This window comes from Telopea speciosissima, chromosome 9, assembly GCF_018873765.1.
Source record: "Telopea speciosissima isolate NSW1024214 ecotype Mountain lineage chromosome 9, Tspe_v1, whole genome shotgun sequence".
NCBI classification, from domain to species: domain Eukaryota; kingdom Viridiplantae; phylum Streptophyta; class Magnoliopsida; order Proteales; family Proteaceae; genus Telopea; species Telopea speciosissima.
The window spans coordinates 63,152,608-63,170,432 of NC_057924.1; the positions used below are offsets into that span (position 1 = coordinate 63,152,608).

General features: G+C 38.8%; 1 protein-coding gene across 1 annotated transcript in view; it reads right to left on the reverse strand.

The window, feature by feature from the left end:
* The window catches only part of LOC122639565 (serine/threonine-protein kinase RHS3-like), a 31,056-nt gene extending 19,822 nt beyond the window's left edge, over positions 1-11,234 (reverse strand). Inside the window, exons 1-2 of the mRNA XM_043832429.1 lie at positions 10,777-11,234; positions 9,675-10,501 (exon numbers count right to left, since the gene is read on the reverse strand). Coding sequence (XP_043688364.1) covers positions 9,675-10,501 — 827 coding nt within the window. The 5' untranslated portion in view covers positions 10,777-11,234. The remainder of the gene's footprint in view (positions 1-9,674; positions 10,502-10,776) is intronic.
* Positions 11,235-17,825: the final 6,591 nt, after the last annotated feature.

The window sequence follows — 17,825 nt, forward strand, 5'->3', positions numbered from 1 at the left end:
TTTCAACTCCGGGAGAATTGATGCAGGACAATCTTGGACCAGGCCGACCCAACTGGTGTACTACCTTGGACTGACCCAAACCCAATTGAACCGAGTCCAGTTTGAGTGCTTGGATCTAGTAGGATTTTAGGAAGTTTATTTTATTTGGGAAAGCATTATGTAATCTTTTATTTTAAGGTAATTATTAGACACGTAGAGAAATTTCCAATTCGAGTTTTATTGGGTTTCTATTTTAGTTAGCCTGGCTTTAGTAAGTAATTAGGAGTCTTTAGTTTTTTGGGTTTTATAAATAGATGTGTAACCAACGTATTGGAGAATATACAAGAATGAATTGAAAAAAAAGTGAGTTTGTGTATGTGCTCACACACCCCCTTTCTTCTTCTTCTTCTCACGGCTTCTTCTGCCCCTCCCCTCCTCTGATTTCTTCTCAGATTTCCCCTCTCCTATTCTGTCCCCCATTATCAATTGAGGCAGGACAATCTTGGACCGGGCCGACCCAACTGGTGTACTACCTTGGACCGACCCAAACCCAATTGAACCGGGTTCAATTTGAGTATTTAGATCTAGTAGGATTTTAGGAAGTTTATTTTATTTGGGAAAGTATTATGTAATCTTTCATTTTAATGTAATTATTAGACACGTAGGGAAATTTCCAATTTGAGTTTTATAGGGTTTCTATTTTAGTTAGCCTAGCTTTAGTAAGTAATTAAGAGTCTATTTTTTTGGGTTTTATAAATAGATGTGTAACCAACGTATTGGAGAATATGCAAGAATGAATTGAAAAAAAAAGTGAGTTTGTGCGTGTGCACACACCCCCCCTGATTTCTTCTCAGATTTCCCCTCTCCTATTCTGTCCCCTATTAGTCGTACTGTGACAACAAAGCAGCAATCGGCATTGCCCACAATCCAGTGCAGCACGACCGTACCAAGCATGTGGAGATTGACAGACACTTCATCAAGGAAAAGTTAGAAAGTGGGCAGATTTGTATACCTTTTGTGAAGTCCGGTGATCAACTTGCAGATGTCTTCACAAAAGGGTTTAAGTGGAAAGTTGTTTCATCCTAGTTTAGTCAAGTTGGGCATGCATGATATATTGATATATATATATACACCAACTTGAGGGGGACTGTTGAGATATGTAAACCCGATAAGGGTATTTTGGGTTTTTTTTTTATTTCCTTTATTTCCATCTCTAGCTATCATAGTCAGCTATGGAGGGTTATATTTGTAATTCTGCCATATTAATGAAATCTATAAGTAAAGTGTTGAGTGAAGACAGAATTCACTCAAGCAATTAAGCTCTCAATCATTCTTTCTCATCTTCTAACAGTCCGAATAACACTATAAGAATCCTACCTGAGTAACAATGGAGCTGAACTTATTAAACCATGCTCTTGGAGATTGTTTCAACCCATAAATTGCCTTACGAAGCTTGCAAACTTTGGTAGAAGACTCCCCCTGAGCAACATACCCTGGAGGTTGCTCCATATAAACCTCCTCTTGAAGATCACCATAGAGAAAAGCATTTTTGATATCCATTTGACATAAGGGTCAATCAAAATTAACAGCCAGAGAAATAAGGATCCGAACAGAGTTCAGACGAGCAATTAGAGAAAAAGTCTCTAAGTAATCCACACCATATGTTTGAGTATAGCCTTTAGCAACCAAATGGGCCTTCAGCCGCTCAACAGAATAATCTGGGTTATATTTGATAGTATAAACCCACCGACACTTAACAAGATCCTTCCCAGCAGGTAACGAAACCAAAGTCCAGGTATGGCGAGATAACAATGCATCCATCTTGATGTCTATGGCAAACTTCCAACCAAGGTGAGAGAATGCCTCATGGTGGGTGTGAGGTATAAAGTTAGTAGAGAGCGCAGAAGCAGTGGGTGATAGTAGGAAGGAAGATGAGAAATGGATACATAGTGCTCAATAGGATAAGCAGTTAAGGATTTGTGAGTACAAGAGCGAGTACCTTTACGAACAGCAATGGGTAAGTCAATGGAGCCTTCAGCATCAGAGTCAGATTGACGGGTTGAGCGGCGTCCACTGTATCACTAGATAAGACCGGGACAGTAGGAGTTGTGGGTGTAATGTAGCAAAAGCAGGTACAGGTGGCGGAACCGTGGCAGTTGGTATAGGAATAGTGGTGGAAAGCAAGGCCGATGGTCGACGTCGACGACGACGACGGTGATAGACCTAAATTGGTGAAGGAATAGGAATAGTGACAGGTATGGGTGGACCTAGAAGATCTTAATTGTTCACTATGGATGGTACAATAGAAGAAAAATAAGGAGTATTTTCAAAAAATGTGACATCTGCACTAATAAATTGTTTGTTGGAAATGGGATCAAAACATTTATACCCTTCATGAGTACGAGAATAACCAAGAAAAAGACATTTCATAGACCGTGGAGATTATCAATGGCGGGATGGAGAATGTGCACGAAACACGCACAACCAAAAACACGCGGTGGAGAGGAAAACAAAGGACTATTAGGATGAAGAATAAAAAAAGGAATTTTATTTTATAAAACGGAAGAAGGCATACGATTAATAAGATAACAGGTCGTAAGAACGACCTCACACCAAAAATGTTTGGGGACATTCATGTGGAACATAATAGATCGGGCAACTTCGAGTAAGTGTCGATTTTTGCGTTCAGCCACCCCATTTTGTTGTGAAGTGTACGTGTAGCTAGTTTGATGAATAATACCATAGGTGAGGCAAAAATCAGAAATCGCAGATTGAGTATACCCCAAAGCATTATCTAAACGAAAAATATGGATGGATGTGGCAAATTGAGTCTTTATTTCTCAATAAAAAAATTTAAATACAGTAAGAAATTGAGTCCGGTCTTTCAATAAATAAACCTAAGTGGAGCGAGAATAACCGTCCACAATACTAACAAAATAAGAAAATCCTAACCTATTACAAACTCGATACGAACCCCAAATGTCAGAATGAACTAAAGAAAACAATGAAGAACTTCTAGATAAAGTGCAGGTAGAAAAGGACGAACGATGATGTTTGCTAGTTCACAAGCCTCACATTCAAGGTGAGATGCGGACTTGCAACTAGGGACCATTAATTGAAGTTTAGGTAAGGATGGGTGACCAAGGCGTAGATGCCATTACATGGGAGATGGTACGGTAGTAGATGCAGCAACAATGGAAGGTCCGGTGCCATCCAGGTAATATAGTCCATCATGCTCAAGCCCTCCACCAATCTTCTTCCTTGTCTGAAGGTCCTGAAAAACACAATTAGAAGGATAAAAAGTTATAGAACAGTTAAGGGACTTAGTAAGTTGACTAACAGATACAAGGTTTAAAGGTAATTTAGGAATATGAAGAACAAGAGAGAAAGTCATGGAGGATGTTGGGGAAACAGTTCCAGGACCAGTTATCATAGTAGAGGATCCATCAGCAAGGATAACATTGGAAGAGGTTTGAACGGAATTTATGGAAGAAAATAAACTTGAGTTACCAGTTATGTGACATAAAGCACCTGAATCAATAAGCCATGAAGTAGAAGAAGGAAAAATGCAGCATTACCTTTATAGGCTAGAGTGGCGGTAGAGGTGGAGGCAGATGTAGCTTCAAGTTGTTGGAGGCGTTTGACTAGTTGGTTGTAATCATCACGAGACACAAAAGATGAAGTAGTTGGAACTCTGGTTCATGTCACTGGTAGTTTTCTCAGTAGCAGTGTCAGTGGTGGCAGCATTGACTAGTTCAAGCCCACTCAGGTTTTCCATGCTTAGCCCAACAAGTGTCTACTGTATGATTTGGTTTGTCATAATAAGTGCACTGGCAGGCAGATTTGTCAACATATTGATGTCTTGTACCTCGTCCACCAAATCCACGGCCACGGCCTCTAAATTGGCCACAACTACGTCCCCGTCCATGATTGGCAACAAATGCTGAGTTGTCTTTGGGAGGATTGTGAGGCTTGGATGGATTAGCCAGACAGTTAATACGAGAAAAAACTTCATTGAAAGAAGAAACCTTCTCTCCTGTAAGTAGTTGACTCTTCACAGGTTAGTAGTCAGGATGTAGTCCAGCAAGAAATTTTGCAACATGAAACTCACCTCGTTGTTGCTTTAACTGATCCAAATTAGTGGTCAAGGGCTGGTGTATCTCAACCATGCCCTTATAACTGGCAAAATACTCATTCAAGATTTTATCTCTTGTTGGAAGGTAAAAAGTTTCTCATAGAAATCATATATACGGGAGATATTCCTTTCTTGAGAGAAGCTTTTACGTAAGTCATTCTAGACATCCTTAGCAAGAGTGTGAAACATCACATTGGAAGCAATAGCAAGTTCAACACTGTTCCATAGCCATATTTTTATAATTGAATTTTCACGCATCCATTCCTCATGAGCTGTGAATGTGGTAGAATCCTTAGGATCACGATCAGGAGGATCATCTGTAATGTATTTCAGTTTGCCCTTGGCATGTATGTAAGCTTGTACTGCCTGGGCTCATAATAAATAATTTGAAACTCTAGATAGTTTAATAGTGGAAATCTGTACTTGGACATTGTCCGATGGTGGTTTAGGATCAGCCATACGAGTAATTTATCAAGTCCAAAAAGAAATAGCAGCAACAAAGCAGTCGGCTCTTTGAACAGAACCTGGATGGGTCCAACAGAGAAACCCAAAAACAGTAGTAATAAACCAACCAGCAGTAGCAGTAGCAGTAGCAGTAATCACAAATTGCTCTTACTCAGAACCTGATTAGGGTTTGAAAATCTGAAAAGAGTAGCAGGAACCAATCGGCAGAAATAGGGTCTGTAAACCCAAAAGTAGCAGCAGTAAATAGGGTTTTGAAAACCCAAAAAGAAACAGTACAGAAGATGAACCGCAAGGTGAAGTAGAGAAATCAGATTTCCCAGATTAATGGATCAATTGGAAATAAGATAGCACCTGATATGAAACCCTCAATAGGTTACCGCAGGAAGTAGTAGAGAGAAACTTTGAAAATAAAAGGTTGGAACTGCAGTCTTCATTAGTAGAGTGGATCCACAGACTGGATCAGGATTATATGTAGAAGGAATCTTCAAATAACAAGTAGCAGCTTCAACTTAAGGATCTCCAATCGATCTAAAAACTCAGGTAAATAGTAGTAGTAAAACCCCTAGTTTTCAATTGAAAACTTCATCTAGGGTTTAATCCATAGCAATATGCAGCAATGGGTGCTGCACCCCTTGAAGAGAAAAGGCTTTAGAAGACCCTCAAACCAGAATCGCAAGTCACTTCCAGTCTAAAGGTGATGCTCTGATACCATGTAACTGAGTATAACTGAAGAAAACCAAAACCAAGAAGATGAGAGAACTGTCGAATATAACAGTCTCCCTCACACTGCTTGTATTTATAATCTCAAATTGCTTGTATTTCTAATCTCAAATTACAATAGAGAGGGGAACTCCTAATCATGATAGGATTCCAAGTTACAATAGGAAAAGAACAATGAAATAAAACTAGAACTAGGATTAACAACTCAAACTAAAACTAAGACTAACAACTCAAAGTAGAACTAGGACTATCAACTCAAAGTAGATCTAGGACTGACTCATACTCAAAATAGGAGTCACATGAGGAGGAGAGGAATCTTAAGAATCAAGATATCCTCTTCTCCCCCTAGACCCGATATACTTTAGCAAGTAGATCTTCTTTTAAGTTGGTTTAGTGGTCTTCTTTTAAGTTGGTTTAATGGTCATGTGCCTACTTAAGTAGGTCACATGACTTTTTAAGTCATCCACTCCTCCCCAAGGTTAGGGAGGATGTGTTGTGTATTTAGGTTGGCTAGCAGAATCTAGTCAACTCCTATGTTGATTAGGACTGGCCTATTGGCCCTTTAAATAAATTGAAATCATGGGGGTCTTCTTACCTCACAATTTGACCCAAAAAAAAAATTCTTCAAAGCTGCTGCTGCAACTCATCTTCTCCAAGGAGATCTTGTCTTGTGTTTGATCAAGGCTGACGGAATCAGTGTTTGATCCGATTGACACCTTGTTGTGGGAAGCCTAGGTGGTTCGAATTGGTTACTTTGTTTTCTTCACTGCTGTCTACATTCAAGTTCTTGTTCAAGCATCAGTCTACATCAACAAAGATTCTGTTCAAGTTGTTCTTCATTAAACAAGTTTGAACCAATCCCAAACCCTAACCATTCTCCTCTTCTCCTCTAGACCACCCACAACCAGCATAACATAACCCAACCATCAGATCACTACCAAAAGCTGACCGAGAGTCCCTCTGGGCCTTTGGAGGACTCGATCCAAACCTGGTCCCATTCTGCCCAGCCAAACCCTTTTTTTTTTTTCACTAAACGATCACTGGAACCATGGAAAGAGAACTCGGTCCATGTACTTGAAAAAGTGCATGGTTTCAACCGAGATGTTGGTAATTTCGCAAGTTTCGACACTAATGTCCATCGAAACTTAGGGAAATCTAGCTCGAAACCAGTACAGATACTTGTGTATGCCAGTAACCAAGCAAGAAACCAAGACAGACTCTTATTTATGCCTAATATCATTTAAGTTTACTTGATATTATTCATAAATAAGCAAATACCCCCCTATTTGAATCCAATAAAAATAGTTAAAAAATAAAATTCCAAAAGGAAAAAAATTCAACCCCCCAATTCAAGAACAAAAACTGGATTTTCGATAGTAGATGCAATTTTCAACTTTCTAATGCTGGGGTTTTTCTCAAATCTAAAAATTCCATAAATCTTAATATGGTATAACATTGCTAAAAACCAAAAGTGCAGTAAAATATTCATTTGTTTTGATGTCCAAAAAAATATTCTCATTCAGAGCGATTTTGACAGCATTCCCGCACACCAAATTAAGTGACCGGTACATAACTCCTTCCATATAAATCAGATTTAAGCAATGTTGGACTTGTTGGAAAGCTATCAAAACAAAGTTTTCTAACAAATCCAAGATTGCTTAAATCTGATTTAAATTGAAAGAGTTATGTTCCGGTCAAACTTAATTTGGTGTGCGTGAATCATAGTTATCAAGGCGGCAAGGCGACCAAGGCGTTTGAGGGCCTTCCTAAGCGCCTTGGAGATAGGGCAACCGCAAGGCGTCGCCATGGCCAACATGGCGCTCTAGTGTTCTTTTTTATATAACCATTTTATTTAGCACAAATAGCATATTAAAAATTATATAATTCTACTTATATGCTAAATAAATATTAAAGAATCATTAAAAACAGTCATTAGACTCATTACAATGCAGTCAACAACCAAGGAATTACATAATCATATAATCACAACATTAGAAAATAAGTGAAACACAAAATCAAATAATCTCATAGTACATAATCATTAATTATATAATCAGAAAATGATAAAATTACATGACTTATACTAACAGTTGCACAATTTGATTTGAATAACAAAATCACATACCACAGAATTACAGCCACCGGCCACACCACCAGTAGCCACCACTACTACCACCAACATAGAAGAAGAAGGAAGATGAGAAGAGAAAGGAGGGGGAAAAACGCAACAAAGTAAGAACATTGAAGGTTTCCAAAATTTTAAAAGGGCATATGCCTTTGTTTCAGAAAAATCTAGAGATCATGATTGTCTTCAGAGAAGTGTAGCAGGGAAAAGGGAACCAACACAATCAATTTTGCAACAAACAGTTGACAATCGAAAGAGGAACAAAGAATACTTCAGAGAAGTGTCGCAGGGAAAGGGGAAGAAGAAGATGATCCAGTTCCTTCAATTATTCATTCGATTTTGTTACCTATTTCTTTCTTCTTCAGAGAAGTGTCATAGGGAAAGGGGAAGAAGAAGGAGAAGAATATTTAAAAATAAAAATAAAAAAGGAATCAGGTAACAGAATCGAGTAACAGAACAGTCACCAGAAAAAGAAAAATCGAAAGAAGAAGAAAAAAATATAGAACCTCGCAGCAAGGATTCAAGGTCATAGTCCGTCCCGGAGTAGGGTTCGTGGTCACGATTCATCATCATCGAAGGAAATGATGCTGGAGTTGCTGAGCAAGAGCCGGCATCGCTAGAGCAGGAGGTCAAGGGTTTTATTTTCTCCTTTAAAGAAGAAGAAGAAGAAGAAAACGGAACATAGAAGAAAAGAAACTTACCGGGAGAAGATTCGAGGTCGCAGTCCCTAACCGGAGCAGAGTTCATGGTCGTGATTCATCATCATCGAAGGCACTGGAGTCACTGAGCAGGAGCAGGAAGTCGAGGGTTTCATTTTAATCTTTCGATTTTGTTTGCTTTAGGTGATTCTATGTAACGCAGTGTACAAAAAATAATGTATACAAGACTATGAAAATCTAAGAAATGAAATAAAATTCTACATATTTTTATTTTGTTTTGTTTTTAAATGATTCGGTGTATCACAGATTCACAGTGTATGAAAATCATATACACAAAACCAATAAAAATATAAGAAATAGAATAAAATGAATAATAAAATAATGCCTTGACCTTTGAAAACCGCCAGGACGCCAAGGCGACGCCTTGATAACTATGGCGTGAATGCTGTCAAAATCGCTCTGAATGAAAATAATTTTTTAGACATCAAAACAAATGAATATTTTACGGCACTTTTGGTTTTTAATAATGCTTTACCATATTAAGATTTATGAAATTTTTAGATTTGAGAAAAACCCCAGCATTAGAAAGTTGAAAATTTCACCTACAGTCTAAAATCCAGTTTTTGTTCTTGAAATTGGGGGGGGGGGGGGGTTGACTTTTTTTCCTTTTGGAATTTGATTTTTTAACTATTTTTATTAGATTCAAATAGGGGGGCATTTGCTTATTTATGAATAATATCTTAAGTAGAAATAGTACTTAAATGATATTTGGCATAAATAAGTGACTGGCCTAACAACTATGACTCTCAGTACACTATGCGTACACTAGTAAGCTTGGGTCAAAAACCACAAGTACCATTTTGATATATATATATTTTTTTTGGTGAAAATAGTTCATGCATTGTGTTTAGAATGTCAAAAATAGGCTGCATACAAAAAATCAGATCAAAAAAAGAATTGCTGGGCCTTGAAACCACCAACTCGAGTTGGCTGGGAAAAAATCACTGGTTTCGACCACATCTCGGTTGAAACCCGAGATCTGGAACCTTGACTGGAACACTCCCATATATTAACTAACCTTAACCCTAACCTCAAACCCTAAACCCCACTAAGCCCTAACCCTAAAATTAACCTTTTCCATTAGTTTAACCCTAACTGAGTCACCCTTTGAAGAACAGACTCTGGTTTTGGTTTCTAGTTGGATTACATTCAATCTAGAACTACATTACTGAGGAGATGAATCGCTTTATTCTTAAAATAGATGCATAATTAGTTCTTTATTCATTTCTATAATTTTTTGTATTTTTTCCTATTGTTTCGGAGAACTGTCATGAATCCTATGTTTCATGATTCAAATCCCAATTTGATTCAATAAGACCTCACTGGGATTCTATGATTTGAATCAGTATTTAATAAGTCGAGTGGTGATTTTTATGAGCAAAACAAGTACCAAATTTCTAAATTCAAATTATTAAGCACACAAAATGCAAATGACATGCACTAATCAAATCAGTGACTCCCAAGTCACTCTCAGATAAGTTATAAGAGAAGAAGGAAAGTTGCATTATTAGATGGAAGGAAATGAACTAACCGTGCAGCTTGCTCACTGAAATACTTATTGGGCTGTTTCTGTCGAAGAGAATGAAGATTACCCCCACTGCAGAATTCCATAACCAAACAATAGAATTTATCTGTCTCAAAGGAAGAATACAGAGTGGGTAAGAAGGGGTGATCAAGAAGACCAAGAATCTCCTTTTCTGTCTGTGCACGGAGAAGCTTGTTTCTACCAGCAAGCGATGCCTTGTCCATCACTTTCATGGCAAAGAATGTGTTGGTTCCTCTTAGTTCAACAAGATATACACTTCCAATGTCACCATAACCAAGCCGCTTAAGGAGCCGAAAATGGCCGAGGCCAAGCGAAGCATCTCTGGCAGTAGCCAATTGAATGGCCTCCCACCGACAATCACCACCAGTGTGGGGTTTGAGCGGTGCACTAGAGCTCTCTAAGCTGTCACTGTGAGTGCCATTGGAGCTTGGTCGGCCTACGTGGGTGACTGGATCACTTCGCTTTGCGTCACTTGTCTTTGTGCTCATTGGTGTAGTTGCTACTGTCGGTCCTGCTGTTGCTGTTGCTGTTGTAAACATTGATGTCACTGTTGTTGTTTCTGAATTTGTAAGTGTTCTTGGACATGGCAGTGAGGTTGAGTTGCTAATTAAATTAAAGCTAGTTTTGTAATTTGGATCCATTTTTCTGGGTTCACGTGGAGGGTTAATGCTGGAATCAATACCATTATTGGCAATTTGAACCCTATCTGCATGCTCAAATAATGGGTTACTAGTTGCATTGAAATAATTTGTGGCCATTGGATCCATTTTTCTGAGTTCACATGGTGCTTTCTCTGGTCGGATGTTGCTCATCTGCAGTACAATGTTAAAACATCTTTTACTATTTTGTCATATCAGACACCAACCAAGTACCCAGGCGGGGGGAAAAAAAATCATATAACTATGTATTGAAGTAGAACAATGCAAAAGAATCTAAGTTGCATTAAGTCTTCCAAAAGATCAGAATAATGATAAAGGGTATTAGTATTTACAAACATTCACAGACAACAGAGTAAATGTTAACTAAAATAAGCTTTCAATTGAAAAAGAGAAATCAAACAAAACAGCAATCAAGATCAGATTTGTACCTCAGACAAGATCTGCTGCTTGATATGCTTCGATGTCTTTGATGCAACAAAGAGAAACCCCTCAGCACGAATTCTTGGTCAGATATACCCGGAAACCTTAGTAGTGCTGCTTTTGAAATTTAACCATGACCAACAAAATGGATAATTCAGGTACTTCAGATATGCATCAGACGGAGTACAAGGACAATTGCATCCCATACAATATTTTTTAGATGAAAATGGAAATGGCAGACACATATAGTTCAGTGGTCCCTTTGCCCTTTGCCTCTTTCATTCCATAGACAGGATGCACATATGCATGAACCAGAACAATTCAATCAGAAGGCAATAGCTTAAAGTTCCTAATACAGTAAGACTCATCCATCATATAACCATGGGGTTAAAGATTCCTCTTCTGATTGTCATCAATATCTCTCTCTGATATATTCAAGTTTCATCTCAACAACAGTTAAGCTTGGCCATTTTGTTATCCACACTGATATGTTTCATTTTATGGCTACTAATTTAATATCAAGATTTCAGCACAGGCTCAAGGTATTTCCAACCATTATGGAGTTCAAGACCATGATGTGTAACCATAAAATTATGGAGATTATGCTTGGAATCAAGAGGCTTTAAGTTAAGCAAAACAAAGACCGAATATATGATGTGTAACTTCAACCAAACTAGGAGAGGTGAGGAAGTGGTGAAACTTGAGGAGCAAGAGATACCACCAAGTGAATACTTTAGATACCTGGGATCAACCATTAACAAAGAGGGTGATATAGAGAATGATGTTTCCCATAGAATTAAAGTAGGATGGATGAAGTGGAGAGGTGCATCAAGAGTTTTATGCGACAAATGCATGCCTATTAAGCTTAAAGGAAAATTCTACAGGACAGTAATAAGACCAGCGATGATATATGGGGTGGAATGTTGGGCCATTAAGAAGAGTAATATAGATAAGATGAGTGTAGCGGAGATGAGGATGTTGAGGAGGATGTGTGGTAAGACCGGGAGAGATAAAGTAAGGAATGATTGTATTAGAACCAAATTAGGAGTTGCACCCGCTTGAGGTGGTATGGTCATGTCCAACAGAGACCAATGAATGCACCAGTAAGGAGGACTGACTAGATTCAGTTTGAAGGAGCTAAAAGAGGTAGGGGTAAGTCTAAAATGACTATTGGAGAAGTGATAAGAAAGGATATGCATTTAGCAGGGCACAACCCTAGTATGACTACGGATAGAGTTGTTTGGAGGACAAGGACCCGTGTAGCCGATCCCTTATAGGGGGATGTTCCTAGGATGCTGCTTTGACTACTACTTAGACTTTTTCCTTTACTAACTTTATTTTATCTTTTTACTTCCTTTTACTCCTTTTAGCCCTTTACTTCCTTTTACTTTTTTACTCTCTTCTACTTCTTTTGTTTCTATTACTATCACAGCCTCTTCGGATCCTTGTAGCCGACCCCATTTTGTTGGGATAAGGTTTTGGTTGTTGTTGTATGGAGTTCAAGACCAATTAAAGACCACCTTATATTAATTCTTGGTGGATAATTAAGCTAAGGCTGTATTTGTTTTGCCATAATATATTTTACCGGATTTATTTAAAAAATAAGACAATAATTTACAAGTAGTAGGAGTAAAATGTTTTACTGAAATCCAATAGAAAAAAATTGAAAAACAACATTCATTTCAAAATTCAGGATTTTTTATAGTGATAATATCTTGATCATTAGTACCATTGGCATCCATGTAGGACTCCACCCCCATCATATGACTGTATTCTTTCCCTCGACTCAATCATGTTTAAATGTGTTTGAGAGTGCTTATTGGTAACGTGTACCCCCCCGCCCCCAAAAAAAATCCAAATTGCTGAAAAATATAATTAATACATTATCTCATGCAATATTTTGCAGTAAAAGAAAACTAGAAAGGCAAAAAAACAAAGGAAAATCTAGCGAATGGAAAGACTGAAAATCTTTTATTTATTTATTTATTTAAATTTTTTTTTATCTGAGCTTTTGAGGGAGGTGGGCGGAAGAGGATTTGAACCACAAAACAAAATGAAAGCGAATACAGTTGAAGCATCATCGAAAAGAGCTACAAACACATAGGAGGGAGTTGAAAACGAACCAATGATGGGAAATGTGGAGTAATGGATCTGCTCTCCTCTCCCAGCTTACTCTTCCTTGAGTCTATCAATTGTTCCTCCTCGCTCTCCGCGCAGGTACGAGAGAAACTCAAAACATTCAGACTGAGATTGAGAAATCTGCAGACAGGAAATATAAGAAAAATAATCCTACGCAGGTTTTGACAATGACAATGTTTTCGAAAGAAGCCATCGACAGTTTTCAGTGGAGTTTTGGTTTCGAAAAATTTCGAGATTTTCAATGGTTCGGAGAAAAATCCGGTAAGGAGACACAGCAGAACAAAGGAGAGGAGAAGAAAGGAAGAAGAAATAAGGAAATCCATAAATAAAAATGAAATTAATTAATAAGAATTGTAGAGGGAGAGAGCGAGAGAGAGAGAGAGAAGACGTGGTGAAGAAAGAGAGAAGAAGGAATCGGGTAATCCACTATCCTCCTCCACTCTCCAAATTGAAAGACGAACTGAACGGCGCGTAATCCTGTGAAATAGTGGTGGAAGGAACTCAGCTCTCTTTTTTCTATTTTTCAAGAAAGGTCCTTTGCGCTGTTAATTAATTGTTATCAACTTACTCCAATGGCATGGACAGACAAATAGTGGTTTGTTCCATGATTCCATCCTCCTCCTCCTCCTCCTCCTCTTCCCGAGTCCTCGATAGTCAATACCACCTTACCATCTCCAACCGTACACGTGTTTCGTTTTTGGACTGCTTCGGTGGTCTGATGCTGACTTCGGGAGCTTATCACCGTAGATGTCTCTTTGTGGATGCTGCAGGTCCACCTATTGGAGGGTTCCAGATATTCTATGCTGTCGGTATTACTTTGGGATGGGCCCGCATGGGATTAACTGTAGAATCTGTGTTGATTGGTTGAGCCACGTAGAGAAAAAATATTATGTTTTTTTTTCGATAAATTAAAACAAAAAAACATAAGGTGTCTCGTAGCAGATAGGGTTTTTTTTTTTTTTTTTTTTTTAAAGGTAACGAAAGAAAGATATAGGGCTCCTTGTCAGTCGTTACTTGTTACCCCCTCACCCATTAAAATACAAAAAAATATGTATTTTAGTGCCCCGCACGTTGAGGTGGCATGGAACATCCATTTTCAAATCTGGTCCAGGCTTGAAGACACGATGCCCCAAACCACCACCTAAATGGGCAGAATTAGAGGGCCGATAAAAGGGATGAATGAGGCGTGGGATGGATTGGTGTGTGGTTTGTGTGATCACACTTTTATAAAAGTAAAAAAATATAAAAACAAAGCGTGTGATTATTAGTCATTAAATTAACAAACACAATTCTACTGTTTATGCTCAATTGGATGAAGAAAGAAGGGGACGGAGGGGGGAGATTAGTGCATGCCTCGAAAGGTAAGGATTGTTGTTGGGGGAGGGAGGGGATAATAAGAGATTTATTGATAAAACGAGGGTGTTATAGATTTTTTTTGGGAGGGAGGGGGGAAGGGGGAAGGGGTAAAAAGAGATTTATTGATAATTCAAGAATGTTGCAGTCGCAACATCCAGGTTACATAATTCTTGGAGCCAGGGAATGGAATTTGGCCATTCCATTTTGCTCGAAACCAACATAGCCTTTCGGGCTAGGGAGTCAATGACGCCGTTTAACATCCCAAGCATATGGGCAAACATGCATTACGCCAAATGGGAATTAATATATGAATATCACTAATGGTAGGGACAGCTGCATGAGACGCCGGTTTTGATGGGTCTTGAAGAAGGGTGATGAGCTCCAAATTGTCCAATTACACTTGTAAATTGGCGACGCATTCTGAGATTGCATGGAGGATGGCCGAGTGGACAGCTAGCGCTTCACCTAGGAGAGGTGAGTGGAATTGGAAGGGCTCGAAGATGGCTAGCTTACATGATCCCATGTGATTTCGAAGGACGAAGCCAATGCCCCCTTTAGAACTCGATGAGCCAAGGGCTACATCACAGTTTGTTTTCATGAAGCTGACTAAGGGAAAAGACCAGGATGCCTGAGCTGGAGTTGAATGAGTCTGAAGGCCCATCGAGTAGGTAGATTGGAGAGGGGTAGCGGCATTGGTGAACTCCATATGGGCATTCTGGGTAGCATTGATGACTTCTATAGGGGGACCAGATTTTCCTGTTGAATATTGAGTCAACAGGATCCTAAAATCCATTTATGGATAAAGGGATGGACTCAACCCTCTGCTTTCTAAATATACCATTAGGTGAAAGCGCAAAGGCCAATAAAGTCATGATCATTATTCTTAACTCCGCTAAGGGCTAAGTCACATTCACCAAAACAATATCATCGACAAAGAGCATACACCACGGGACCTCGTCTTGAATGTTATTAGTTAGGTCGTCCATGATAAGCGCGAATATATAAGGGCTTAAGGCTAATCCCTGATGTAACCCAATCGTAATTGGGAATTCCTTGCCCTAACCTTCTACAAATCTTACACTAGTCAACACGCCATCATACATATCTGTAATTACATCCACATATTACTCGACACTCCTCTCTTCAAAAGAATATGCAAAATTAAATCTCTAGGACTCGGTCATAGGCTTTTTCCAGGTCAATGAAGACCATATGGAGATCCTTCTTACTATCTTTATATCTTTCAATCAGCCACCTCAATAAGTAGATAGCTTCTGTCGTGGATCTACATAGCATAAAGCCAAAATAGTTCACCAATATATGAGTCTCTCTTTTCAAACGGGCTTCAATAACCTTCTCCCAAAGTTTCATAGTATGACTCATTAGCTTTATGCTTCTACAGTTATTGCAGCTTTGTATATCACCTTTATTTTTGTAAATCAGGACTACAATGCTTCTCCTCCGTTCATCTAGCATCTTTCTTGTGTTCATGATCCTGTTAAACAACTTGGTTAGAGGAAAAAAACCCCACAATCTCCTAAGGTTTTCCACACTACTATTGGAATCTCATCTAGTCCTGGTGTCTTGTCTGCTTTCATATTTCTTAGGGTTTCTTTAACTTCCACCGCACTAACCTTTCTTACATTATATGATGTGTGGTATCATGTTGAATAGAGTACTCATCTAGGTCAATTCTACTTGATCTATCTCCATTAGTAGGCCACAGATATATTCATCCCATTTCTTCACAATGTTCTTATCTCCTACCAACACTCTTCCATCATCACCCTTGATACATCTCGCTTGGTGGCAACTCAACTTTATATTTATATAAAAAGGTTTATCAAAGATATATAATTTAAAAAAAAAAAAAAAAAAATTTATATAAAGAGTGCTTTTACTTTTTCTTTAGAAACGAGGCGTCTAAGCGGAGTTTCCTAGAATGGTTACTCTTCTTCATCCTTCCCTGAGGATTGAACTCTAGGGCTCCATTGCTTCTTAACTTCTCTTAGTTCACTGATTATTCACTTTACAATCCATCTTTACCGTTTCGTATTCCTGATCTTATTTGTTCCTTAGTGGCGGTTTGCCTCATCCTCATCTCAACTCGATTCTAGCTGTTGATAGCCCCCTTTTCTGAGAGTCGATCCATCTTCGCTACTGTGAATCTGTGTTCTAATGGGTTTTAGTTGGCTGCTCAAGATTTCACATTGTTAGAAGCAGAGCATTTAATGTCCCACAGCCAATTGATTACACTTGCTAATGAAGGCTTAATGGCGATTCATGGTACGTTGAGGTAATTTAGCACACTCTAACCTTCGACGAATCAGCAACCAGTAAGTCTCTTCTTCTTCTTATCCTTTTCGTGCGTATCTGAAGTTATATGAAGCATGCCTGCATTCTCAAAATTTTACCCTATTCATGGAGATTACTTAGTTGTGGTAAGGGCTCTAGTGCATGTTACTTCTACTGCCTACTATTATCATCCTAGTGCAATTGGCGTTCTTAATCATGAGTACTTAGCTACTTGCTGTGAGGGAGTCTTTGGTTATCGTCGTTTCATTTGTGCAATGGATCTATTTAAGGGTGGACGTTATGGAATGGTTGTAAAACCTTCTTTAACCCTAGAAGCATTCCTAGTTGTGAGTGTTCTTGTGGCGTTATCGTGTGGAACAACTAGCACTCCTATGGCGGGTCTTTCGAATCTCTCTTCCTCCTCCTTTGCTTTGGGTGATTGTACTAGTGCCAAAGTCTTTGAAGAGCAGTTCGCAGCTGAGTTCTCTGCTAAGCTTGAATTGCCTAACATGCAGACTCCAACAGTGGAAGTAACTGAATAGGCTCTCCATCAAGCTCACACTAATTTCCAATACTCTATTATAGGGTGGGTTCTTGATAAAGTCCATGTTTCTGCACTAGAACTTCATGCCATGTTCAACAGAGCTGGCCATACAAGGTCTATCAAAGTGGAGGAAATTCATCTTGTTGATCAAGCGACAGTTCGTTTCATTCTCAAGCTCAAATTTGCAAGGGACGTGAATGTGATTCGTTTTGCTCAGCTTTGGACTTATCTCGGTCATTTAGTTATCCTACAGCAATGGAATCATGATATACTCGCTGAGAAGGTGGTCTTTACATTGGGATTGAGCCAAGAATTTGAGGCTTCGGTGGTTGGCGGAAACAACCACCCGGCGGCACATGAAAACACTAGCTTTGAATTGTCCCAGGATCGGTCGGCCTGCAACAAAGCGGGAACTCCACCAGATAGTCATCAAATATTGACCAGCAGTGTGTTTTCTCTCTGAAACAAAGAAGTCCAATCCCAATGTTCGTAGTTTTTGTCGCTCTCTTAGCTTTACTAATTATGAATGTGTTCCTGCAAGTAGTGGTGCAGGGGGTCTATTGTTGATGTGGGATAATAGTATCAACTATAATGTTTTGTGGGGTAGTGAATGGTGTTTGAATGTTCAGTTGTATCTCAAAGACTTCAATCAATATTGGACTTCCACCTTTGTGTATCTGAGCTATAACGAAAGTACTCGTTTGTCCCAACTGGCTACACTTA